The sequence below is a fragment of the Carassius carassius genome, chromosome 7, assembly GCF_963082965.1.
Source record: "Carassius carassius chromosome 7, fCarCar2.1, whole genome shotgun sequence".
NCBI lineage: Eukaryota > Metazoa > Chordata > Actinopteri > Cypriniformes > Cyprinidae > Carassius > Carassius carassius.
Window position 1 is genome coordinate 13,253,773 of NC_081761.1, and position 27,852 is coordinate 13,281,624.

Sequence of the window (27,852 nt, forward strand, 5' to 3'; positions counted from 1 at the left end):
TGCTTTTACTCGTAATAATCTTTTGTTCTATCCTGATCTTTTTTTTTTTGGTATTCTTTAAGTTAGTGTGTTGGTAATTATTTCTTTCTTATTGTTACTTTACTCTTTATCAGTTCTTTCTTTTATCTATCCCCTTACTCCGGGGAGGAAATGATGTACCTGTGGAGCTTTGTCCTGTCTTGTCTCTTTGTGTTAGAGGTCCTGTCCTGTTCCTGTGAGTCTTGCCACTGGTTCTACCTGCCTGGCACTTGGTCTGCTTCAGAGTCGGCAGTCAACGGGTATCTGAGCTCTGCTCTGTGGTGCCTTGTTTGGTTTTCTCCATCAGCCTGGTCTTAGCGCCCCCTCTGCTGCTACTGTATTCTGCCAGTTGATGTCTGAAGCTGTTCCAGTGGCCTTCCCTAACTGTTTACTGTGTTCCTGTTGTAGTATGTAGTGCACTTCACAACCCTCTTGTATCGGTCTGTTCTGTCAATAAACCCTTGTTACTCACACTGCAATTGGGTCCTCCTTCCAGATCCCTGACATTATGAACCGGCCAAAGTCAGGACCCAGCAGTTGAGCTTCACTACTCCAGTTTTTTTTCCCTTATCTAGTGATTTCTTTAATCATGTCTTGTCAGTTCCAGATAGCCCTGAGTTAAGACTGCTTCAGGCATTCCTGGGTCAGTCAAACCAGTTCAAGGTACCATTGATTTGACCAAATTTGTTGCAGTTATCCCTGATCTAGTCGAGTCCGTATGATTCTCCTGAGCTGCAGCCATTTCTGAATCAGTCAAGCCAGTTTCAAACTCCGCTGAGATTACTGCATTCATCCTTGTTTCAAGACTGTTCGAATCATTCCTGAGAGAATTACAGTTGTCCAAGTCAGTCAAGCCTGTTCCAGACTTTCGAGTTGGTCCAAACTGATGCGGCCATCCCAATTGCAGTCAAGTCATTCCTGTGTTGACCCAGATGTGGAGGAGAAGGAGGGGGCATGCATATCAACTTATGGGCCTACCTTCTGAACACTCAACCCATGGGTCCAGGATGACCCGATTCAAGAACCCTCTAGCCCTGTGAGTCCAGTGGTGTCTAGTTCGGTGGCCTTGTTGTCAGAACCTCAAGTTACAGTTATGAGGGTATTTCCCCCCAAGCCTCCCGGTCTATTTGACTTTGCTACAGAATTTATAGCAGAGACTGTTATAGCCCTTCATAGCAAGCCATTAGAAGTTGATCCTGTCAGCCAGGATCATTGAAATTTCTTCTGTCATGTCACTTGCACAGAAGATGTTCCTGTCAGTTGTGTCAAGTCCCCAGAGATCACTCCTGTCATGTCCACAGAAGATGCTCCTGTTATTTGTGTCAAGTCCCCAGAGAGCTCTCCTATCTTTTTGTCCAGTCCTTAAAGATGGTTCTTGCCTGTTATGTCAGATCCTCAGAAGTGGTTCCTGCCAGTTATGTTCATGGAGGCTATTCCTGTCTGTTAAGTCACGCCTTCAGAGGTTGTCCCTACTGTAGGTATTTTGTCTGGGCCATACAAAGTGTCCCTGCCTGTCCTGTCACGCCTACAGAGGTTGTTCCTGCCATTTGGGTCATGACCATAGAGGGTGTTCCTACCTGTCAAGTTATGGCCATATAAAATGTCCCTGTCTGTCCTGTTATGTCCTCTGAGGTCGTCCTTGCCAGTTGGGTCATGGCCATGAAGAGTGTTCCTGTTTGTCTTGTCAAGCCTTCAGAGGTTGCTCCTACTAGTCAAGTTGAATCCACTGAGATCATACCAGACCTGCTATCTGCCGTTTCTGATGAGTCCCTCAGAGGACGTTCTGGCTAGTAATGTTCCACCTGTGGAGGCTATCCCCGAGTATACTGCTCTCCCTGTCATGACATCTGAAGATGTCCCGGGACAGTGTGCTCCAGCCCAGTGCTGACTGCTTATGACTCTGACTTTATTTGTTGGATACTGGATACACTCATGAAGGTCAGGACTTAAGATATTTACATTACTCTGCTTGAAATGTATTATCATTGTAGTTTTTTTTATGTTGACTGAGCATGAGTGAATTGAAATGTATAATTAACTGATTAGTTTCTAAACTCTGCATTAGTTTTCCATAAATTTTAATGTTAATTATTAAAAATGTTAGCATTTGCAGTTAACATGATGGCAGACAGATATGATGGCAGTTGGCTTATATCATAGAAAAATAAGAAATACAAGAAGAAGACAAGACAACAGAAAGGGAAGTTTATTTTGGTTGCAAATTGGACCATTCGATTAAACCATCATTACATTCATATACAAGACATACCACTTAAGCCTCAAATGAGAAATACATAAGATGACTCGAAATGCCATTTCATGAAATTAATATTGAAAGTTTAAGCTTGAGTTTAATTTAGATGTGCATGAAATTTCCTAAATCAGAGGGTTAACATTTGGATCAATGAGAAATTCAGTATGTAGGATTATAGACTTTATCATAACGTTGATTGATTTAGCATTAACATGTGCCATTTCATATTACAGGATTACACTAATTATAAATATACTTAAAAAACAACAACTAAAAAGACAATATATTACAGATTGTTTAATAAAGACTGCAGATAGTACTTCATCCTGCACAACTGTGCATTTTGGTAAAGATTACAAAACCATCAGATCTAAATAAACTTTTGTTTATTTAGTTTGTGCCAGTTTGCTGTTTTATGATCCGAAATGAAAATCTGCTTTACAAACCTAGATAAAACAGATTTATAGCTATCATCTATTCATAATGATATAATTTCCTATATAGTTCTTATAACATACAGTAGGAGTTCAACTGATAACCTCTTCTATTTGCTTTTCATTGGAACAGTTGTCTGGATATGATATTTAGCGTTATAATTATTAAAGCATTTGTAAATGAAACAGGTTTATCAAAAGCACTCCCATTCAAAACATCAAGCATAATTCTAATTAAAACCACAGGACAGTGTTTGAACAGAAAGAGACTTTTGATTAGGTGTAAATGAGTGCTGTCTACATTGGCTTCAGTCATAATCACTCACGATCAGAATAAACAGTAATATTCATTGCTGACATGTACATTCATCACGACACAGTGCTCTCTGATTGGTTGGTGTGATTGGTGACCATAGCTACAAAGTAATCTCACAATATCAATGTAAAACACAACATTACAAAAGAGTAATAGATCGCCCTCCACAATATCGACTTTCTGTTTTATCCGTGATTCTTTTTCTGTCAGTATATGTAATAACAGGCAGATGATACACAATGCTCTAAAATAACACTAACCAGGTTGATCGATATTGCAAAAACAGTGCAATAGGATCAAGTTTACATTAGTGGCACTTCACCAAACCTACATAGCATTTCATTTAATGGCAATACATATACATATTTACACGGACAACCATATATGCAAATACTTAGCCCAGCTTTAACACCTGTTGTCTTTGCTAACATGTATGAATGGCTTATGCGCATATGGCTGTTGTAAATATGTTGAGATGCAGTGCCTCTAATGTAAAACAATCAAAATAAACCAAAAAACTGAATTATGTTATTTTAAGTTGATGAGTACACACATACGACAACAATAAATATAGTACACCCATAATGCTAGGTTATGGCGTCTGCCTCGGGTAAGTTAGAAGTTGAGTGTCTCTGACATCATCTTCCACCAATCCATGAGCTCCTCCTTCTCTTCCTCCTTCCTCTCTTCCAGCGACTCCAGCTCAAAATCCAGCTGAGAATGAGAAAAATGAGAGGTGTCAGAACAGGACGATAGATATAATGAAATTGAGAGAACGGAGGGTCTGTGTTTACCCGTGTAGCAGGGCTGGGGGGAACAGCTACTTTCTTGACCACAGAGAGGTACCCAGGAGCGGATGCTGACACTTTGTAGTTACCAGGAGCCAACAAGCGCCAGTAATCGCCATCCTTAGCTAATAAAAAAAAAAACGAAAGTGATTTACATTTGAAATTTTACTTCCAAAAGTGGCAAATTATGGCCACAAGAGGGCAGACCTACACTCTACATTTTCAACAGAAACCTAAATGGGTGGTCGAGTAAAAGGTGAATGTTTATTTATTTTGTGATAAAATACTTCATGTACAAGCTTAATTTGCAGAGATAAGTAGTTTTTTTGTTGTAATGATAATGATATTAATATAAAAATAATAGTCGGGCAGGTAAACTGCCCCCTATTTAAAAAAGGGGGTTAGTCTGGGCCTAATGGACTGAGAGTCAGACTTGTAACCCGAAGGTCGCAGGTTTGAGTCAAAGCACCGAACCCCCAACTGCTCCCCGGGCTGCACATTTTTCTGAAATTAATCGCGATTAATCCCAGCTAACAATAGGAGTTTTGGAATATACTTTTATATTGCTATAATTTCACACTTCACATTCAGTCTTCAGATTAATGTAGAAACAACATAAAGACAATATACTTTTTATATTTGTTTAATGGCATCTTTTTTTAATGACTGAAGACGAGAATCACTGATACCAATACTACTGATGACCCTAGGATTTGTTTTCCCTCTAATATTTAACCATCGACTATACTCATTCAATATCACAGTATAATTGTGAGCTATCAATTTTAACATTTAAGTGAACTTAAAACAATCTTTACATAAACACATTATAACAAATTTCAAATTAACCTGTGCCCTTCAGCAAGTGGGAACTATATAGAATTTGAATAAAGTTATCACACTTTTTTGATATTCTAAATTGAATATAGATCAATCCTTAAAGCTACAGAAATGATTGGTTTCCTTTTTATTTATTTATTTTTTTTGGTTCTTTAATTAACAGACATCACAGCAGCTGGGTAATTCATTTTTTTGGCTGCTATTTCTTTAAGACCTGCCGCTGCGGAAAGTGTCGCAGATCTGACATGCATCCTCGCAGTTTAATTTGTGCTTTAATATTTAATGATACAAGCTACAGCACATGCCACCGCATTTGTGCGTGCTATTGTAGAGCACAGGCTACAAGCACATTATGCTGAGGTAAAGTGGAGTGTGCATCTGTAAAGTCTACCATTTGATGAAGGCATTCTGTGTCTAAATAAATGCAATTAAAAAAAAAAAAAGACAGATGCAGCAGGTGTGAGTGGGGTGGCCAACACTAGCTCCAAACCTGCATTAATGGTGTTAAATATTTTTAACGCAGTTAAACTGGAAAAATGAATCATCTGCATTAACTTGCTAATATTGACAGCACTAAAATAATGATTAAAAGTATATTATATATACTTTATTATAACAGTTTTTTTCTGTTTGATGATGCTAATTGTGCCTAGCCTTCAAATTGCTTTGTGCGTGTATGTATGTGCTTGTTTGTGCACCTGTGGTCATATCGTGGTCAATTCCTTCAACAGAAATAGAAGCGTTTGAGATGGGGTTCCCTTGGAGATCACGAACAAATCCCGCCACTCCTCTGTGAACCTGTGAAGGACATGAGGGATCAAAAGGGATGAAACTACCTCCTTCTAATCCTGACTCATGAGTCCGAGCTCTACAGAAAACAAAACAACTCTCCCTCCCTGTCAGCATTTTCAAACCAAAACTAGGCATTAGAAAGCAAAGGAGTCGGCTCTACCTGCTCTATGTAGTTGACCAGCGAGTTGCGGTTCTGGTCCCAGTACTGCTTGAGTGTTTCCTCAGGAGGAAACTTATCACAGCTCAGCTCCAGAGTGATCTCAAAACAATTGCTGCTCAGATAGTTGAAGTCCTGCATACCTGACAGAGAGAGAGAGAGAGAGAGAGAGAGAGAAGGGGAAAGACGAAAGTTTTGCAACTGACGTTAAAGGGATAGTTCACCTTCATTTGGTCCCCATTGAGTTGCATAGTGTTTTTTCCCATACTATGGTAGTCAGTGTGGACCAGCATCTGAAGGTGAACTATCCCTTTAAGTGGCCTTATTCTTTGTATTTTTTTATTTTGGTAATTAACATGCACTGGTAATTAACATGTGGTGAAAGTACTGTATGTGCATGCTTGAACATATACTCATATGAGCTTGTTGCATATTAAAATTCTAAACCATCTGCATTAATCCACTCCAATGCTACTAAAACAGCTTGCACTATTCTAGGAAAGCATTCCACTAAATGTTGGAACATGGCTGTGGGGATTTGAAAGAACATCAGGGAGGTCAGGAATTGGTGTTGGGTGAAGCTTGCAATGGCCATTTCAATTTATCCCAAAGATGCTGTCAGGCCCTCCCCAAACCACTGCCGCAAATTTGGAAGTACACAAATCTCTAGATGTGATTACCAGCTTCAGGCAAATGAATTCCCATGCCTTTTCTGTTTGTTTTTTAAATCTGGTATTAAACCTTCTGCTTTTAGCACAATGTCCTGATGAGACATATTATTACATAGCATCACACAGTAAAATCCAAATTAATAACCAAAAATAATTATCATAAAAGTGTATAATAATTAACAATCATTTTGAGAATTTTACATTAAACACTTAATATTCTGCACTATTTCTAGATTAAATTAAGAAAAATAAGTGGCTTTGACAATATAAACTCCTTCTTACACATGTACAGCACATCAATACATAATAAAATACTAATAACAATAATTATTATGTTTCTAATAAATCAATGTACAGCACAATTAATACAATATATTATTAGTGATTTCCTGAAGCTGTGCATTATACCTCCAGGCACACTGTACCAGGCTCCTCCATTAGTGATGCCCTCTTTGAAGCTGGAGTCATCATCATTCTTGCGGCATGGCGGCCGGTTTGGGTCAGACATCACTGGGTTATAGCTGGAGTAGGCCTTAGCCAGAGACTTAAACACCAGATCATCTGGACTAACACTATATTCATGAGTAGAACCTGATGGACAAACACAGAGAGAGAAAACATTTCAGAACACATTTTGCAGGTTTAATTCTATAGTATTGTAATTGATTGACTATGCTTGTAAATATTTGGGTAAGACACATTTTTGGTAAGATTTTCTAAAACCAACTAGTAAAAGATGTCTATTAATAGGTCAAATTACAGTATGTTGAAAGATGCAAATACTGTAGATATAGTTACCTTATGTGAATTATTATAATTGAATTTAACTCTCTTATTAAAAAAATTTAATGTATTTAATTAATTTATTTATTCCTTTGAGGGTAAAGCTGAATATTCAGCATCATTACTCCAGTCTTCAGTGTCACATGATCCCCAGAAATCACTCTAATATGCTGATTTGGTGCTCAAGGAGCATTTCTCATTATTGTTGAGTTATGCTGCTTAATATTTTTGTGGAAACATTTAGTGATTTTTCTTTTCAGAATTCCTTTATTTACCTAAAGTTCAAAAGAACAGCATTTACTTGAGATAAAAACATTTGTACCAATATAAATGCAATGTTTATGAATAAAGTTGAAATTTTTTGCAAAAATTCTTACTGACCCCAAACAAATATTATATTATATTAAATAATATCTATTTGAGAATTTATATGAATGTATATGATTGTATCTTATTGGTTTTTTGTGTGTGCATGTGGTTTCTCACCACTGCGTGTCTCATCATATGGGTAATTGGCCACCACGTCTCCTCCGTGCAAATTGGCCGATAGAACAAATGGAATGTCCATAATCCACTGAATCACAGCCTTAGTTTCCGGTGCCAGCTGTAACACACAGATAAAAAAAAGTTTTTTTTTTACCAGTCTAAAAACTTGTGCTCCAAAATTTGTAACACTACTAATACCGTGCTGCGATATTTACATATAGATGATCAAACACTCTCTCACCTTGGTGTTTTCATCCACAGCTTTCTTCATGTTTTTCAGGAGATGGTTGTTGGCTCCTCCATCTCTTTCATTCATGTAGACGATGCGATCAAGATCTGGAAAGTTCCGGTTCAGATCAATCCCCTGAGCATTGCTGCGGCCCACAAACCAGTCCTTCATCTCACCAGACTGCACATAAATATTATAATAATGATACCATTAGCAGAATTACCACAATCTTAAATATATATATATATATATATTCTTCTTGTTCTTTTGTTGCAATCTTACTGACCCTAAAATTTTGAGTAGTATACAGTAGCAAACCTTTAAAAAGGGGGGTTCATTTATTTTTTGGCAGGGCAGACATAGCACAAACAGGTAAAAGCTGAACAGACTCAGTTCAGACTTAGTGGAACCTAGGTTTCAGACTGAGGAGGAAAGCACTTTGGTTACTCAACATTTTTCAGACACTACAGGAAATGCCTGAAATGAGTCTTGTAAAGTGAGTTTGGCTTAAAGAGGAAGTCTGAATACAACTGTTTTAACTAAACAAATGTAAAACCAAAAGTCCAGGGACCTCATGTGTAAAATATATAAAATGTGTTGTGAAATGCAGAAGGATATGAGAAACCACAGTAAAGTGTTATGAAATCAGCACCACTGCGTTCTGTCAACAAAACTTAATGCTAAAACAAGGTGAACAGTTTTTTTTAAAGGGGTCATATGATGCGATTTCAATTTTTCCTTTCTCTTCGGAGTGTTACAAGCTCTAGGTGCATAAAGAAGATCTGTAAAGTTTAAAAGACTAAAGTCTTAAATCCAAAGAGACATTCTTTATAAAAGTAAAGACTTTTATATATTAAGTTAATAATTAATATTTTGTTTGCAGGTCAACCCTAATTGGTTTTAAAAGCAGTTTCCAAAAAAAGCAGTTTTTAAAAGCAGTCAAAGAGAACAAAATCATCACTTCCTGGTAAACTGGCACTAAATATCACTAAGAAGAACTAGAAGAAGCCACTTAATATAGTCATTTTCATACAGTATATGATAAATTACCTGCGGCTCAGGGCCAGCAGATGAAACACAATAAATGCATTCATTGCTTTCGGAGGTGGATGCCAGCTGTTTGGGACTGCAGTTGTTTAAGATAATTATAAAGAAATACTTTGACAAATGACTTTGCCATCTCATAGCTCAAAGTCAGATGACTTTTTCGATGTGCATTGAGGAAATTATTTGGTAAATGTGTTTCCATCATAGTTTATGCACACGACATGCTGAGTCCATTCGGGCAGGGCTATTTTTCTTTTACAGATCAGGCTCAGGTCAGGCTCATTTAGCTTCTCCTCCTTTTATTTTGTAATTATTATTTGTAAATTATTTTTATAATGATTATAGGCTATTATAAATATTATACATTGCCTACGCAATACGCAACGCATATACACACGCATTAGCATACAGGTGAAAGTTGACCATGCAGAGCATCAGAGAGATGTTGGAGCATGGGGAGTTAATAAAAGTTCCCAATGCTTCGGGAAAAGCTGCATTTTAAAAGGAGTTTTGATTTGATTACCATGACAAACCACGAGCCAATTGGTCATGTGCAATGCTTGCCATCTCCTCATTAGACGCGCCTTTAAGAAATGCATCTATACAGATTATGATTATAATAAAAGAGTTTTTGTTTTCTATATTGTGATGAGTCAGCTGCCTCCTCCCTGATTGTCACCGGCACCCCGTCCTAAATTGCCGCCCTTCACCAGGCTCCCGACTGGAGTGGGTGTGTGAGAGGAGGGGCGCTGGACGAGTCAGGGCTGGTGGCGTGTGATGGGGCACACCTGAAGGAAATGGAGCCTCATCACCACCGCTGTTTAAAAGCCCAACGCGCCTCTCCTCGGGAGACCGGTCTCTTCCCCGTGCATGCACACTGGTGTCCTCGTGGGTCCAGGAAGGGTGCGTTGAGGGACTCCCGCGCCACCAGAGACGTGAGCTGCCAGACCCGCGATCCGGATGGGAACCGCACCCGTTTACACAGCCATCGGGCCAGGATGCCGGGCCGTCCATCCCCTGCCAGCGCCGCGGCCAACGAGAGTGATGCGGCCGCTAGAGGAAGAGGGGAGCGCGTGCGGCCGCCGGACTCCACCCTTTACCTGGACCCTTCCTCCATGAACACTGCCCGACCCACACGAACCCCGCAGCACGACGAGGACACCAGATTCCCCATTTATTTTGGACACTCTTCCCCTTTGGCCACTTTTATCCCCTGTTTTATTTGATTTCTGTTAATAAAAGCCTCTCCGCGGCCTGACGCCACACCCACTGTGTCTGTCTTGTGCTCCTCCCGTCACAGTGGTGGAGAATGCGGGCAAGGCGGAGCCTAGACAGCGCAGTTGGGAAACATCTGGTGACGTCACTCCCTCTCGCTTGCAAACGTTCGTGAGAGCCCGGACTGGGACGGAGGAAAACCAGGGACAGCCTCCCAGCCACAAAAGGGGTAAGTGACTTCTCTGTTATTGTCATTTTACCCTGTGGTTGGTTGAGGCTGTCACTAAAACCCGGTTTCTCTGTCCCTGTTCTAGTGCGCTGCGAGAGGGAGGACTGCCCGGAGAGAAATCCCCGCCCATTCCGACCGTTTGGAGCCTGGTTGAGGATGGTAGCACTCCCGTGTGGGCGGCGCCCTGATGATGGGGATGTCGCTTGGGAGGGGGAATGTGACGAGTCAGCTGCCTCCTCCCTGATTTGTCACCGGCACCCCGTCCTAAATCGCCGCCCTTCACCAGGCTCCCGACTGGAGTGGGTGTGTGAGAGGAGGGGCGCTGGACGAGTCAGGGCTGACGGCGTGTGATGGGGCACACCTGAAGGAAATGGAGCCTCATCACCGCCGCTGTTTAAAAGCCCAACGCGCCTCTCCTCGGGAGACCGGTCTCTTCCCCGTGCATGCACACTGGTGTCCTCGTGGGTCCAGGAAGGGTGCGTTGAGGGACTCCTGCGCCACTAGAGACGTGAGCTGCCGGACCCGCGATCCGGATGGGAACCGCACCCGTATACACGGCCGTCGGGCCAGGATGCCGGGCCGTCCATCCCCTGCCAGCGCCGCGGCCAACGAGAGTGATGCGGCCGCTAGAGGAAGCTGCCGCCCCTCGCGCCCCGGACCGAAGAGGGGAGCGCGTGCGGCCGCCGGACTCCGCCCCTTACCTGTACCCTTCCTCCATGAACACTGCCCGACCCACACGAAACCCGCAGCACGACGAGGACACCAGATTCCCTGTTTATTTTGGACACTCTTCCCCTTTGGCCACTTTTATCCCCTGTTTTATTTGATTTCTGTTAATAAAAGCCTCTCCGAGGCCTGACGCCACGCCCACTGTGTCTATCTTGTGCTCCTCCCGTCACAATATGTTTTATTTCATTAAGTACAAATTTAAAACCTTATGAGGCATGTATTCACTGAGTTTCGGTTCATTTTTGTGAAGCGCACCTATTCAAGACCAGACAGCAATCATGTTTGTTTTCTTTATTTTATAAAAGTACAACGTTTTGTTGATATTCTGAGTGAACAAAAATAAAAGTAGACTCTTTTCAGTTACGAATGATAAATTATGCAAAAATTACGGTGTATCCACGGAAAACATGCAAGTGATCAGACAGGTGTTTCCATGTCCTGCAAAGTACGCATAGCTTCCCCTCGCCGCACAAACTATTGGATATAATGCACATTTAACTTTTAAGGTTTAACATTTAAACATTGGCCGCTTGGTCATTACTTTAAAAAACACAAACTTATATTAAACAAACAAAAAATGCCCCAAACGTTTTTCGAAATTAACTTAATAAAAAAACGAAACTAAATATAATCAATTGCCATTTGATTATAATTGCCATTACATACAAAACAAAACTATTTTTAAACGTTTTAGCTCCAGAACTAAATGTACAGTACTAAAGTACTGGGAATATTTTTGCGCAAACTATTTCCCATTACCATTTAAAGGGTAGCATTCACACCCCACAGTGTGTACTAGGAAGTGATGTGAGCTGGTTGACAGCGATGTCATTTGTGCGCATTCAACAACGAAAACAAAGAACAATATTTATATCAGGAGGATGGAGGACGCTGTGTCTAGCGGGTTTCACAATAATGGACATGGAATGTCGATGTATGCGTAAAGCGATTGAATGAACAGAAAGGAGAACTAAGAATCTCCAAGGACAACTGGAAGTGCTACTTTTGCTACAAGTGCCTGCACTTTAGTTGACACAATGTTTACAGTATGTTTACAAAGTGTTTTAAATCATGGCAGGTGAGGGCATTTTCGAATGCATCTGGCCAATCAATGTCTACTTACATCACGGGTAGTACCAGTTGTGCTGGTTAGACCATACTCTGGAATAGGAGCTAATTTGGTTCTTGAAAAAGGTAGTACGGTACTAAAATCGCACCCAGTTCTGGTGGTGCAAAAACGACCAAAAAGTGGGTAGTTCCACAATCTGTTCTGGTACTATGAAAAATACTATGAAAAGGCCCTAAAAAAACAGTAGAAATCTGTCAATCACTAGTGCTATTTTAAGTATTGTCTCTATTACGCTCACGTAATGTTGCATACACAGCAAATGAGCTTGCTGCTTTACATTTAGCGTGCTGTTTAGCTGTTTAAGAGTTTTTCAGAGTTCCACTGAGACCCTCAACCTTCTTCAGCTCCAAGAAGTTATAAGCTTGTACAGCAGTGTATAGGCATTTGTATTGGCAGTAGCAAATTCCTGTACTTGCATTACAGCAGCAGCAGCCAAGACTAAATACATCATATCCATTACCATGCTAAAATCTTCCAAGAGTTGTCATGATGGAAATACGAGAACAAATGATAAATGGTAAATAGTTTTTAAATATATCAAATTTTCTAATTGTATTTAATATTTTCCTTTTCACAAACGGTAAACATATTGTGTACAGTACTTACAACTTTTTTAAACTTTTCAAATGTTATTTTATGTTTGTGCTTTTGGAAATGGATCTTTAATATCCCTAATTAGGCTTTTTATTTTGCATTTTAGGCCCATTTGGAACACAAGACACCAAACACCAAAGATACACCTTCATTCTGTTTATATTCTTCTTCTTGTGTAAGGTGTGTGTGTGTGTGTGTGTGTGTGTGTGTGCGTACCTGTGAGGCTGCTTTCTCGAAGCCATCAGGATTCATGGAGGGCATGATGTGAATGCGTGTGGAGTGGATCAGGTCAATGATGGTGTCGTTGCCCTCTTGGTACTCATTACAGAGATATTGAGCCAGATAAATGAGCAGTTCTCTTCCCACGGCCTCATTGCCGTGCATGTTCCCAATGTACTTAAACTCCGGCTCACCTATTACACAAAAACAAACACAGTTAATGACACAAAACTGTATGCACGTGTCTGTTAAATTAACAGACAAAAATAACAAATAAATGATGCCTTGCCAGTTATTTTAGGCATTATCTTTTAAAAAGTGAACTGTACAATTTGAGTTGTATGAATCACATGACAGCAAAACCAGTATCTTACCAACTGATCATAAGTAATGTATTTGACAATTTGTCAGTCACTTAGCAATTATTATAGAAAATTTATGATGTATGATGATACTGGGTCAAATAGAGGAAAAATAGAATGACTGACACTTTATGTAAAAAAATGAACTTAAAACTTTACCTTAAATTTAATAAAAATATTATTTAATGAAAAACTTTATATAAAATAGCACTGAAGTATATAACTTACTGATCATTTGTTGGGCTTTAAAAGTACAAAAAATCACTACATAAATAAAGTCAACCAATTCAAAATACAACCAATGAAAATCAGCACAACAAAGACAGATATTAAAAATATCCACACTTCTTATATTTATCACTTTACACAAATAGGGTGCGATAAGGCTGTAAATTATGTAATTTCTACTAAATACTAAATATTTTAATAATAAACTCAATATTTTATGAGCTGTTTTATTTTCTATTCATTTTACATGAGTTGTTAGACTTCCTCTTGGTTATTTTTAATGTTCTTTTCTTTTCCATCTCAAAAGCAGCTCCTTTGTTTGCATAATCAAGACATGGTCTTATTTGTTTATTTAAATGTGCATATACATTTAATACATAAAACATACAGGGTAGAGGTGTATTCCTGCAATTCCTCAGTTTTTGCAAAAACAGAACCCAGTGCAAATCTGATGTAATCAAATGATGTAACAAGCTCCCCATAGGATTGGGCAATGTCTACAAAATTGGCATCGGACGATGTCTACAGTGAAACATCCCAATGGATGATGGACATTGTGCTCTTGTTTTTGTGACATATCAGTTTGTACAGTATAAAAACCACTACGCCCCACTTTTCACGAAAACAAATTTGTGTGTGTATATGCATTTGGGGGGGGGGGGGGGGGGGGTTGGGGGGGGGTTAGGTGGTATGCTCAAAGCGTGAATCCGTTTTCAGAAAACGATTGCTTACAGATGCCTTTTACATTACAGTACATAAAATTGTACCTACCACATAAACAGAGAAAGGACAAAGGACTGAGGGTGATGGTGAATGATTTGCAGATCCTCAGAGTCACTGACAAACATCTAATCTTGTAAAATGTGTTAAGTACTGCCACTCCATAGTATAAACACACTACATGCGATGGCGAATGTCGATAGTGAAACTGAAAAGTGATTGTGCATTCAAAGGCAGTTTCAATGCCAGGCAAAATAATGGCTCCCTGATGCCCGCAACTTATATAAAGTATAATTCCCGGAAGATATAACTGCGAGAGAAATTACTGAAGTATGGATTTTTGTCCCATCTCATATTTATTCCCTTTAGGGGTTCCGTATACATGTCATTTTCTTTCCAAACATGGACTGAGATTCGGCAGATTGCCAGGGGAATGGGGGGTGGGGGGTGGGGGGTGATTCAACATCATGATGTCTATCAGCACAAGCCTACTTTGCCACACACATTAAACCTTTTAAAAACTATTGCAGAGCTGATACTCATATTTTAGCTGATGAAATATATTATTATACAAATAGTTTTGCATATTGTTTCATAAAAAAAATGTAAGTACTACAAATATTACTTTGAGAAAATTAATGTGTAATATTAAATCTATATTTATAACGTCGCTGTGTCTTGTATTATGCTATCTTGACATTTAAAAATGTGTGTTTAGTAATTAGTTTAGACTCTATGTACACTTCTGTTCAAAAGGTTTTTTTAAATGCATTTTAACACTTCTTTAAGTAAAAAAAAGTAATTGCGACTTTTAATCTCACAATTCTGACTTTTTTTCTTGCAATTGCGAGTTCACATCTCTCAATTCAGAGATTTTTCTCCCAATTGCATGATACAAATTTACAAGTTATTTAGAATATAATTCTGAGAAATTAAAGTCAGAGAAACTAAGTCAGTATTGTGGGATATAAACTTCATTTCTCAGAATTGCCAGTTTATATATTACAATGCCAGTTTATATATTACAATTCTGAGTAAAAAGTCAGAATTGCAAGCTTGGGATTTTCAGAATTGTCTCAGTTGTGAGAAAAAGTCATAATTGTGAGATAAAAAATTTTTTATTCATTGGCAGAAACAGTTTTCCATTATAGTCTGCTGACAATTCAGCTTAAATGAAATATAAACATATATTAAAATAGAAACAGTATACACAAACTTTGAGCATAAAAGGTGTTATCTCAAAATCATTAATACAATCTTATTAGCCCCACACTTGTGAATGGTTATATATGGTAAAATATATGTGCATTTATAAAAAATAAAAAACATATTTATCAACTGCTGCAAACACTAAACCCAGTGCAAACATGGGCTCAGGTAATATACTTAGAACTTCCAGAATCCTCTCTGCTTTCACACAACAAAGCCCTGACCCACTTAAACCCTCCCCAACAATCCCATGCTCAAACATGAGCACTAACATAGGCAAACACACTTCATCCCTCAGGTAACATGCACAAATCATCAGAGGCCAGGAAAGGACACTAGACGTTTTTATTTGTTAATCTCAGAAACGTGAACTTCTGAGAACTCTTCCGCCTGATAAGCACACCACACTGATTTTATTGTAATGTAGAGCTTGCACGTATACACAACAAACAAACAATGTTTACCTGCCATTGCACAGTAAACATTATATAATATTTAAGCACCTTATATGGGACATGGGCTCTAAAATAGATGTTTACATTGGACAGACCTGTTTAGAAAAGCCAACACACTAGTTAAGCAAGAACACAAAGGCATACAGTATTAAATGAACATTTATTTGCCATGCACACAGATTACACAGGAAGCAGATGGAAGAGCTGTTTTCCTTGCAGGCTCTGGCCTTTTTTGGCCATCTATTTCACTGCCTCCACTGAACATCGAAATATTCTACATCTCGCAATTAAAGAGCAGCATGTGCAAAATATCCACAGTGTGTGTGTGTTCAAGCTCCTAAATTAGGACGTATGTCCCTGTCACATTTACAACCAGACTTTGAAGCTCCAATTACTTCAAAATGAACTTACCACCAAACTCTTTTGCAGATGTTAATGTCAAAGCAAAGTATTCCCAGGCCTTTCCATAGGAAATGTGCATTTAAATGTGCAATGTGTGCATGAGTGTGTAAATAGGTGTCTGAGAAAAAGTGTGTGAGAAAGTGGCTGAAAAGTAAAGGTGTTTTCTGATTAGATTTTATTTTTACATATAACAGGATATGTTGTATAGAATTTGGATATAATGTTTTAAATATATATCATGCATTAAATATCGTTTCAACTGCACCTCACCGTTAAGATAAAATCTACTTTTAAGACCAAATCTATGCTCTAATACTTGGAATTTGTCATTCGGATTTACTAAAACAACAATCTAAAAATAAACACATCAACTTTTTTGTATTTTTTGTATTTTTTTTTCTCGTCTACATTTGCTTTCCTTTATTTGTTTAGTTACATGTCATAACAATCAGATTTTTTTATTGTTTTATTTCTGCAATAAATATAAATGTGAAATAAATATAAATATCAAATTTTTTAGTGAAGTGACATTCAGCCAAGTATGGTGTCCCATACTCAGAATTTGTGCTCTGCATTTAACCCATCCGAAGTGCACACACACAGAGCAGTGAACACACACACACTGTGAGCACACACCCGGAGCAGTGGGCAGCCATTTATGCTGCGGCGCCCGGGGAGCAGTTGGGGGTTCGATGCCTTGCTCAAGGACATCTAAGTCATGGTATTGAGGGTGGAGAGAGAACTGTACATGCACTCCCACCACCCACAATTCCTGCCGGCCCGGGACTCGAACTCACAACCTTTCGTTTGGGAGTCCAACTCTCTAACCATTAGGCCACGACTTCCCCAAATGAAACTAATACACTATAAATATAATATTAAAATAATATTAAAATAACATAATAATGTTTACAACATTTTGTATAATTTTTTTTTGGAATTTCTCTTTTGTTAAATAAGAGCATCAGCTAAAAGTTTTTTAATGTAAATAATATAGCCTAGAGAGAGAGAGAGAAACTACAATATCAATATCGGTAAAAGTGTCAGTCAAACTGATAATCAATCCCAATCAATCCCCTGATAAACAAATCCCACATAGACTGCATGGAACAAACGTCCCCTTTATTATGAAACACAGTTTAATATGTGTGTCTAATCCAAATAAAGTAAAGCTGTTTTGATAGCAGTAATGAGGAAATCATCTGCTGTACAGATGAAGTGAGGTGCAGGCTGGGAAAGGAGAAAGCTGCTAATCTATCAGTGAAACAGACAAACAAAAAGGCTAAAATGATCTCTCTAAACACATTCTCAAACATCAACACCTTCTCTCACACACTCTTCTCATCTCATTAACTTTCTCCTTGCTTTGTTTACTACCTCTCTATCCCTCTTTCTCTTTTTTCCCTTCCTCACAAAGAAAATATACGTCAAGAGAGAGATGAGAACTGTTACACGGTATCTGTTAATCTCATTTAGGACAATATACCTCACGCAGCACGCAGCATTCTGTTTCTTGGCCATAGCTTTATTATCTGTGTATTCTCAGATCTGTTTTTAAGACAAATCCATAGCCTTCAAATATAAATGTAACTGTAGTGTAAAATGTCACTTTGGTTTAAATCGGTGTTAAATGTGGTATCAGATATCTGCATTTATAAGTTTTGGTAAATATGCAAGGATATCATACTTGCAGCTATGTGCCTCAAATAACAATTTTTGACTAAAGATTAAATATCACAGACCAACTTGTAAACATACCATAAATCCTTCAGCAAGCAAATTTAGGTTGTATATTGGGTCTCACAATAAAATAAATATTTACAGTACAGACCAAAAGTTTGGACACACCTTCTCATTCAGAGTTTTCTTTATTTTCATGACTATGAAAATTGTGGATTCACATTGAAGGCATCAAAACTATGAATTAACACGTGGAATTATATATGGAATTATATACATAACAAAAAAGTGTGAAACAACTGAAAATATGTCATATTCTAGGTTCTTCAAAGTAGCCACCTTTTGCTTTGATTACTGCTTTGCACACTCTTGGCATTCTCTTGATGAGCTTCAAGAGGTAGTCACCTGAAATGGTCTTCCAACAGTCTTGAAGGAGTTCCCAGAGAGATGCTTAGCACTTGTTGGCCCTTTTGCCTTCTGTCTGCGGTCCAGCTCACCCGTAAACCATCTCGATTGGGTTCAGGTCCGGTGACTGTGGAGGCCAGGTCATCTGGCGCAGCACCCCATCACTCTCCTTCTTGGTCAAGTAGCCCTTGATGCCTTCAGTGTGACTCTACAATTTTCATAGTCATGAAAATAAAGAAAACTCTTTGAATGAGAAGGTGTGTCCAAACTTTTGGTCTGTACTGTACATTAGGCGTAGGACTATTGATAAATACAGTAAATAACAATGAATCTCATAAATTGATGGAGTTATTTTCCAATTTTACAAGATTTTGTACATTATGCTACATTTACTTGATCAAAAATACAAAAACAACTGTAATACTGTGAACTATTATTATAAAAATAAATACAATTAAAATAACTGTTCTCTATTTTTATATAGGCCTATCTATATACTTCAGAAATCATTTTAAAATGTTGATTTGGTGATTATCAATGTTGAAAACAGTTATACTGTGATACAGTTTTCAGGATTTCCTGATGATTATAAAGTTCAAAATAACAGCCTTTATTTGAAATGCATTCTTGCTGACTAAAAGTATTAATTTGCATTATGCTCATTTAATGCACGCAAAAACATAATAATATGCAATAATATGCAATGTATTAATAATGCCACAGCAGTGAGCAGGTGTTCTTCACTTTAATATTGACAAATCCGCCTGTGTTTTTTAAATGATATTTAATATTTATGCAGTTATAGAGTAGTGCCGTACAATATGTGAACGCTGCAGAACGGAGACGTAATGACGAATGCATGGGTTTTAAAACATTCTGTTTCAGCTTTGGTTCCTTTTAAACTTGGAGGAAAAATATCCAAACTAGTCAAATTTAGCAATTCAATAAAGACGCGTTTAACAGCGTGTTTGCTGCCAAATTTGAATCAAGTTTCGATTCCAAAAGAAAGGAAAGGACTGAAAAAATGTGCACCTTGATTCAAAATGCAGATTTCTAATGAAAAACAAATCACTCACTAGCACATTATGTTTACTGGAGCAGACTGCCCTTTCACAATCTCTCTTGCTGGGTTTTAGCCAGAGAGACACATAGAGAACAGTGAGCCCAAAGATGAGAAATCTAGTGCCTTCGAGAGCAGAAACTGCTGTCTCATCTTCATGAGAGGAAAAGGAGGAGGAAGGGAGAAAGGGATTTTATTCTAATCTTTCTGATCCTCATTTGACCACATGATGACAAAACCTCACAACATCAAAGACTCTCTTCCTTTCTAAAACCTCAAATATCAAAAGGGCAACCTCAGATATAAAAATGATTTATTTCATTATATTGAATCATTCAGCCTTAGGTTTGATTCTATTCTTTCATATATTCTTTCCTTTCTACTAAACTCATCCATCCATGAATTCATCAGTTCAATCAGTCAAGAAATGTGTGCTTATGACGCAAGTCTATAACCTCTTAAACACATACACAAACAATACCTTTAACGTCAAAGAAACGCTGGTGTTTTCCATGGCTATACTGACCCAAGGAGACCATTAATTCAAAATAATTGATCCAGCACACTTCTTCGGTGGAAATGCACACATATTTCATGAACAGTCAGGCCATGTATGACATAAGACGCATCTCAACAACACATCTGACCACAGATATGATGGTTATTTTGGAGAGATAAAAATGATTTAAAGAAAAGGTTTGATCTATGCAGAATACTGTACACTGTTCAAAGATTCAACTATATTCCTGTCTAAAATAACGAATAACCCTTTTAGAAGAGAGGGTGTGATCTATAAAAGAGGGAGAGAGAGATGAAAACAGATGTGGAATCCCTCTAGCATGTATTATTAATAAGTGAAAGTGACGTGACATTCAGTATGGTGACCCATACTCAGAATTTGTGCTCTGCATTTAACCCATCCGAAGTGCACACACACAGAGCAGTGAACACACACACACACACACACACTGTGAGCACACACCCGGAGCAGTGGGCAGCCATTTATGCTGCGGCGCCCGGGGAGCAGTTGGGGGTTCGATGCCTTGCTCAAGGGCACCTAAGTCGTGGTATTGAAGGTGGAGAGAGAACTGTACATGCACTCCCCCCACCCACAATTCCTGCCGGCCCGAGACTCGAACCCACAACCTTTCGATTGGGAGTCCGACTCTCTAACCATTAAGGCCAAAACTTCCATGAACTTTGGCTCACTGGAAGATACCACTTTCTTCACACCCCTTAATTGTGCAAAAAACCACAAAGAGACAGAGAGCTTCAGTTGCTTCAGATTCAGTATGCTCTTATTTTTCTGTACAATAAATGTACAATACAGTGGAAAATAGAATTATACAACACTTTCCATGAATAGAGCTTGACATTCTTCTTTTTTAAAACAAATGGTCAGTGAAAAGAGGTTCTTAACCTTTCAGAAAAGGGTGATTATTAACCTTAGGAGGTCAAATGAGCTATTTTATGTTCTATTCATATTTTCCAATAGACCAATTTGGAGTAGACGTCATAGTTCTGTCACTTGCAGCTGTGCGCACATTGTGGTGGCAGAAAAACACTGATAAAAAAAATGAGTAGAATCCATGAAATAAGAAAAAACAATCCATCAGAAACGGAATGCAAATCATTTTTATTAGGGATGCACGATAAATATCGCCCGATATTTAATGCACAATTTGTCAGTAATTCCGGTTTTGTAATCAGCGGTAAATCTCTGCACGTGTGTGATTTCATGTGGAGCAGCATTTACTACACAGAGCAGCTGTTCACTGACAAGCCGCACAAAACATGCGCTAAATTTGATCATGGTTTGGCACAGCTTGTCAGTGAACTACGGCTGTAGAGATTTACCGCTGATTACAGAACCGGCATTACTGATAAGATGCGCATAAATATCGGGTGATATTTATCATGCATCCCTAATTTTTATACAATACTGTCATCGTAGACACCATTTGAAACTAAACGCAGATGATTAAACAGACAGACTATGGGTGAAACCTGCTATGATTAAAGCAGGAATTTGATTTAAACAATAGGTTTACATAATATTTACATATGCAAACACATTGTATTAGCCCTACAGTTACAGCATGAAATACTATTTAAAACTATAACGTTACATAACATTTACCGATTTGATCTCACAGTGACTTTTTTTCTTGCAAAAATGCAAGTATATTTATCTTAGTGTGGACTGTATATATCAATTTAAAGGCGCAATATGTAATTTTTCTGCTTTAAAAATAGCAGATATCACTATATCTATGTTATATATATTTTTTTGTTGTGTACTTACATTATCCCGACAGTTTCCACGAACTTTCAAATCCGGAGAAAATTATAGTTTAATTAGAAGACACGGCACGTTTCTTTATTTCCGTTTTGTCGCCCGTCTATGGCGTCATATAAACTTTGACCCCTCTAGTTTATCTAACTTCCTGCGGAACCGCCAAATACAAAGGTGAAAAGAAGCAAAGACGAGACGAAGAAGAAAAAGTAGTAGCTAGCCTTGATCGAGACTATTATATTTTATATTTATATTGTTTATATTCGTATTTATACCTCAATCAATAACTTAGTTATGGATCATGATTATGCTTTGCCTGCACGTTCTGTGAAGCGCAAACGTATGGGTGAAATAAATGACCTGAGAAGGTTTTGGGACGAAGAAGAAATGAGACACGGGTAAATATTGGAGTTGCATTTCCAAGATAGAGAGAGCTTCGTGACAAGCTGAAACTACAGAGAGATGCTTGTATTCTAATAAACAGGTATGCATCCATTCAGCTAACTATATCTATCCGTATATTTTGTGAAACGATGATGTCTTGTGTAAAACGCAGACGGACTAGCTCTCATGTATAGTATAATGTAAATCTACATGTGTTCTATATCTAGCTGGATAAAGTAGCTTCAAATGCAGTTCACTATCTTGTTCGATATCATAGTATAAACGTAGCCCAATAATAATTATTAACGAAAGGCAACCGTGTTTTTTTTAACATATATTACTACTAGCTAGATGGAATATTGATTTGATAGGGGTCTGATAATTCATATATCTCTCCGTTCGAAAATACGTGATTGTCAAAATACTAAGGCCGGTGACACACTGGCTGCGTGGCGTCTCTGCTGCGTGCCAGAAGCGTGGCGCGCTGCTGCTGCTGTAGGTGACATAGAGGGAGACCGCCACAGACCAGGCTCTTGTCTTCATGACAACAATATCTATACTTCATGTTGAACATAAATATAAAGCCTACTGATAAAGGACACCGTCAACAGTATTGACAGCAAAATAGACTATGTTTGACAGGTGCAATATCTGAAAATCATAATATTATAGTTATAATTATTTATTTATTTTTTAAATTACATTTATATCTGAATTTATGTCAACCTATAGACTTTCAAACATCAAAATGTCATGAATTAATATGTATTTGTGTACAAAATTACATATAAACATATTTTCCTATTATATTTTGCCTGGAATAGCTTCCAACACGCGTGCGTGTCGCGTGAAAAATAGGCGTCGGTTCTATTTCTAGCATGCACACGTTTTCTGCGCGGCTCGAGCCGGGCCTGAGACACGCGTCTCACGCAGGCAGTCTGCAAGCTCTAACCTATTAACATGGGAGCCGAATTAAAAACTGACACGCCACGCAGCTGAGACGCTTGCGCCACGCATCCAGTGTGTCGCCGGCCTCAGTTAAAGTGAGTGAGGAATGTGGGGAGCGACAGAGCGCGTGTTCCAATGAACAGCAACTCCCATGAGCCTACGCTCTTTCCCGACGTCATCAAAGTACGTCTCATGTTATTATTTTGATTGAGTGACCCCTGGTGGCCAAAAATTCCATACTGCACGTTTAACTCAACAATTGCGAGTTTTTCAGTTCTTAGGATAAAAGCCAGAAGTGTGGGATATAAATTCATGATTCTGAATAGAGAGGAAAAGAGAGAATGGAGAGATCCTTCTTTTTGGAATTGTGAGATATAATCTTGGAGTTGCAAGAAAAGTCAGAATTTTGAAATATAAACTCAAAATGACCTTTTTCATTCTTTTATTCCATGGTTTCCATAGACTGCTACTGTAAAACTATCATTTTCTGCCACCAGATAGGGTCTCTGCACACAAATTGGTCTATAAACATCAAAATTAAGGGGAAAGTTCATCAAAAATGAGAATTATGTCATCACTCAACTCATCACTCAAGTGAGTAAATGACGACAAAATGTTTATTTGGGGTGAGTAATTTGTTTATATATTTACATGAATTCAAATTAAATTAAATTAATTACATTACATTTTAATAAACCAGAATGTGTATCACAGGGTTGCAAATTTAGCCTGGATTTAGCTACCACTTAGTAGGGTCTAGAGATCTTCGGGCCATTTTTGGTTTATAGTTAATGATGAACATAAAATTCACATTTTTTTCCTCAATTCCTTATATTTTTTTCTTAATATAACTTGAGCACATGGAAAACTTTTCACATGGGAAAATGCATGCAGTATTAGCGTTATTCACAACAATGAATGCTATTTTGAATGTGGAATGGGATGTGTCCCTCGAATACTTAAAAAAAAAAGGGAATACCAAGGTGTATTTGTGGAAGTGCAGAGTGAAAATATGCATATGCGATATTCATATCAATACACAAGACACTTGATCAGTTCGAAAAGCTTGAGACAATGCTTTGAAAGGAGGCAGTAAAAAGGCCAGATCTTATCATATGTGTGAATGTGTGTATCTGATATAGGTGCTGTCACATGCTCACTCAGCAGAGCACCAGATGGCCTGTTTCCGAGCGTGTCCCAGCCCCTGTGGCAGACGGCATTGCACGCTAATTCTTCCTCATCTGACTGAGTACAGGGAAGCGCATGGCTCATGGTGTTAAGCTGATCTGTCTCCAGGGCAACTGCTATTTCTGCCCAGCCGTAACACCCAATACTAGCAGCACCCGACCGACGACGGGGCCTCTCTTTGATATCCTGCTCTCTCTCTCTCTCTCTCTCTCTCTCTCACATCTGTACGCTGCTGCTGAGGTGCAGCTGGTTGCCCATAGCTTGAGGGTGTGGGTGGTGCTGGAAACTCATCTGGTAGCAATAAAAGCCTTAATGCAATGAGTCATAATATCTATGCAAACACACATACTGAGAGCCAACCATACTATTTAAGGAACAGGGGCCCTTTAGGATAACAGCTCCCCATCCTACTACTCTCACTTGTACACATGGACCTCACCATCAACACAAGACTGTGAATGAGTTTTGCTTAGTCAACACATGAACTTAATCTGTCAATAAAAGAAATCCAATGCATGACATTTTTTACATGACATTTCCAAAATAAATTAGATATTCTGTGTCATTTTATAATATATGTCCAGGGACTGCAGCTGAAGTGAGCTCTAATAGCCAAAATGGCATTTTACAGAAATTTTACAGCTAACATTAATTCATTAGGTATCATCAATCAATAATATACAATTTTACAGCATTTGTTAATCTGTCAATTGTCAATTAACTATAATCTTTTAAATATATATTCTTAAAAATGTTATTACTTTTGAATTATTTTTTCATTTACAGAGTTGGGAAGTTACTGTTATAGGTAATGCTATAGGTTTCAGATGGCATGTAGTAATAAGTATAATGTAGTAAGTAGTGTAACTATTTCTATATCTTTATAAGGTAATGTAACTGATTACATTTGATTACTTTTTGGTTACTTTTCTAAATTTCTAATGTTTTCAAGTGGCAAACATTTTGAAACATTTAAAGCAGGCAATTATTTAAAGAAATAAGTGAACTGAAAGAATAGCCACCACCAAATCAGACTTTAGAACCACTTTTTACTTTGATATCACTCTGAGGTTAAATACTGATTTACAACAAGATAGAGTTTAATAGCTATGATACTGTTGTTGAAATCAAATCTTTAGATAAATACTGGCATCCAACGATGCCTTGAAAAAAACAATTAATCTTAAAAAATAAAGCATATACATAAACCCAAACAGAAAATAAAACAAATATTGAATAAGCATGCCTCCTATGTATCCTAAACTACTGAAACATTGGTGTCTCATATTTTAGAGCAGTCAATGCAATTTATGAAAGAAGTAAATTAAATATGTTTGCGTGTGAAAATATTCAGATGAAACCCCTTTATAATCGCTAATATTTTAATAAGAACTGTAATTTAATTTCAATTACATTTATTTTGTAATTAAATCATGTTATTCCATTAAATGTAACTAGCTACACCCAAACACTGCTAATTTATTATTTTGTTATCATTCTTTTTTCATTAATTTATACAATTTGAAATGTGAATATACAGAATTTAAAATGAACCTGGATTAATAAATGCTTTATTGTTCAATATTGTTAGCTCATGATATCTACTACTGTGTACTAACTTATGTTAATTAATGATTTTATTCTAATCAAAAGAAATTCAGGTTACAGTTTATTTTAAGGTATCCTTGTTACAGTGTAATAAATTTAAGTACTGAGTAATATTAATTAACTACATGTACTTACTGTATCTTTAGGGTTTTAGGGTTTAGGGTTTCTTGCATGTAATTGTGCATAATTAAGTGCATAATAAAACAAAAAAGTGTTTAATTGACAGAGATAAGATGAATGCATAAGATCATACCTCCAATTGAGTTTCAGACATAGCGTTCTGAATTCAGAATTAAAATTATCAAAAATGAACACTCCTAAATAATTGATGCAGATCAAGGATTTAAAACCACGGTAGCCTACATCAGCCAACACAAACAAAATGATAGTACGAATATTACTTTCATGTTTAAGCCTTTATTACTCAAACCTTAATTACCACGGCATAGGCCTACCATAAAGATCTGCATGTGCACAGCAAAAACAATGTTTTTATTACAAGGCTGTTTTTAATTCTTCAGCAATCAGTCATGAATAATGACAGCTGTCCAGGGCAATAGTATAACTGGTCCTCATTTAGGAAGACTCCTTCATTCATTACTGTACTCTTCAGTCCAAGTAAGCTATATAAATAAATATATATATAGCCTATATATATATATATATATATATATATATATATATATATATATATATATATATATAGCCTATATATATAGCTATATATAGCCTATATATATAGCTATATATATATATATATATATATATATATATAGGCTATATATATTTATTTATATAGCTTACTTGGACTGACTATATATATATATGCAAATGTATCTATTTATTTGGCAAGAAGCAGTGCAATAAGCCTTGAGTCTCTAATTGGTCTGCAATTATATACTGTATTAATTCTGCAACCTTCGCAAAATGGCGCACAGTGAGCTGCTGTCATCACATCTCCGTGAGCGCGCAGACACACACCAAAGCGCACCTGCGCATCACGACGAGCAGACATGATTTATGAAACACTTGCAAAATGATTAAATTAATCAGTATACATTATTGTGACCATGCAAAGTATTCTCTGGTGCAATGCCTGTTCAATTTCAATTGCCTATTAGACAAGTTCGCATCATCGCAAATTTTGAAGTTAAAATCATGAATTTCAAAAGCCATTCAGTAGCTTAATGTCTCCGTTCGCCATGAGGGCGTTTATGAATCTATCACATCACTCACTGTTGTCAGCAAAGAGGATAAAATGTGAAATGTATTTTAAAAAGGCAATATGACAAAGGTGGTTATTTCACTGGAAGAGTGACTGTAATTGGAGAACCCCCTTTATTGATTTGTTATCGATTAATGGCCTAATGTAATTCCATGTAGAATGGATAAAACATGGCACACAGAGGGAAATGCTTGCTTTCGAAGCTCTGTTGAGCTTCATTAGTTAATGCTTTGATGATCTGTCTTGCTGTATTATAATGTGTCATAGTTAATGCTCATCTCTCACCAGGCTCGTGGATCCCGGGGTTGTCGCTCATTTCCAGCACGAGCAGCTCTCGGCCCTCATAACTCTCGCCTACAGTATAGATGCGGGTGATGGAGGGGCACTGGAGCCAAACGGACACCAGCGCTTTCCGCATCTCCTCATATCGGTGGTACTCAAAGGAGACTGCTCCTTCCCCCGCAGCATCTCCGCCTGAGGCCATGGCCAGCATCAGCAGAGCCCCGCAAAACACCGCCGCCGTCATCGCTCCCGATTTGTCTTGTTAGCACTGCTGTCTGTCTGTCTCCCGTTTCTTTCCTGTGTCTCTCTGGATTTCTGTGTCGTGTCCTGTCTGAACCTTAGAACTGATGTGTGGGCGCGAGACCTGACTACCTGTTTAGCCGCGGGGACGCGCGTGAAATCGCGGACGTGCAGTGCAAAGTTTACACACGCGGAATTGGGGTGGACGCGCACGGTGCTACCCCTGCATG

The 27,852-nt window shown here is 38.0% G+C and overlaps 1 protein-coding gene across 1 annotated transcript; it reads right to left on the reverse strand.

Annotated features, from left to right (window-relative positions):
- Nucleotides 1-2,208: 2,208 nt before the first annotated feature.
- Nucleotides 2,209-27,829, reverse strand: LOC132143570 (carboxypeptidase E-like). Its single transcript, XM_059553917.1, has 9 exons — nt 27,386-27,829; nt 12,928-13,124; nt 7,781-7,948; nt 7,540-7,657; nt 6,679-6,861; nt 5,603-5,742; nt 5,349-5,448; nt 3,817-3,935; nt 2,209-3,736 (listed from the first exon to the last, which is right to left on the reverse strand). The coding sequence occupies exons 1-9, from the start codon at nt 27,624-27,626 to the stop codon at nt 3,638-3,640; spliced, it is 1,365 nt and encodes a 454-aa protein (XP_059409900.1). The 5' UTR covers nt 27,627-27,829; the 3' UTR covers nt 2,209-3,637.
- Nucleotides 27,830-27,852: the final 23 nt, after the last annotated feature.

Bases quoted from the DNA above. Each gene is read 5' to 3' on its own strand.
- LOC132143570 (XM_059553917.1), bottom strand. From the start codon at position 27,626: ATGACGGCGGCGGTGTTTTGCGGGGCTCTGCTGATGCTGGCCATGGCC. The intron at 7,658-7,780 runs GTGAGAGAGTGT...TGTGTGTTACAG, and splicing joins CTGTGGATGAAAACACCAAG to CTGGCACCGGAAACTAAGGC. The intron at 5,449-5,602 runs GTAGAGCCGACT...TGTCCTTCACAG, and splicing joins TGGTCAACTACATAGAGCAG to GTTCACAGAGGAGTGGCGGG.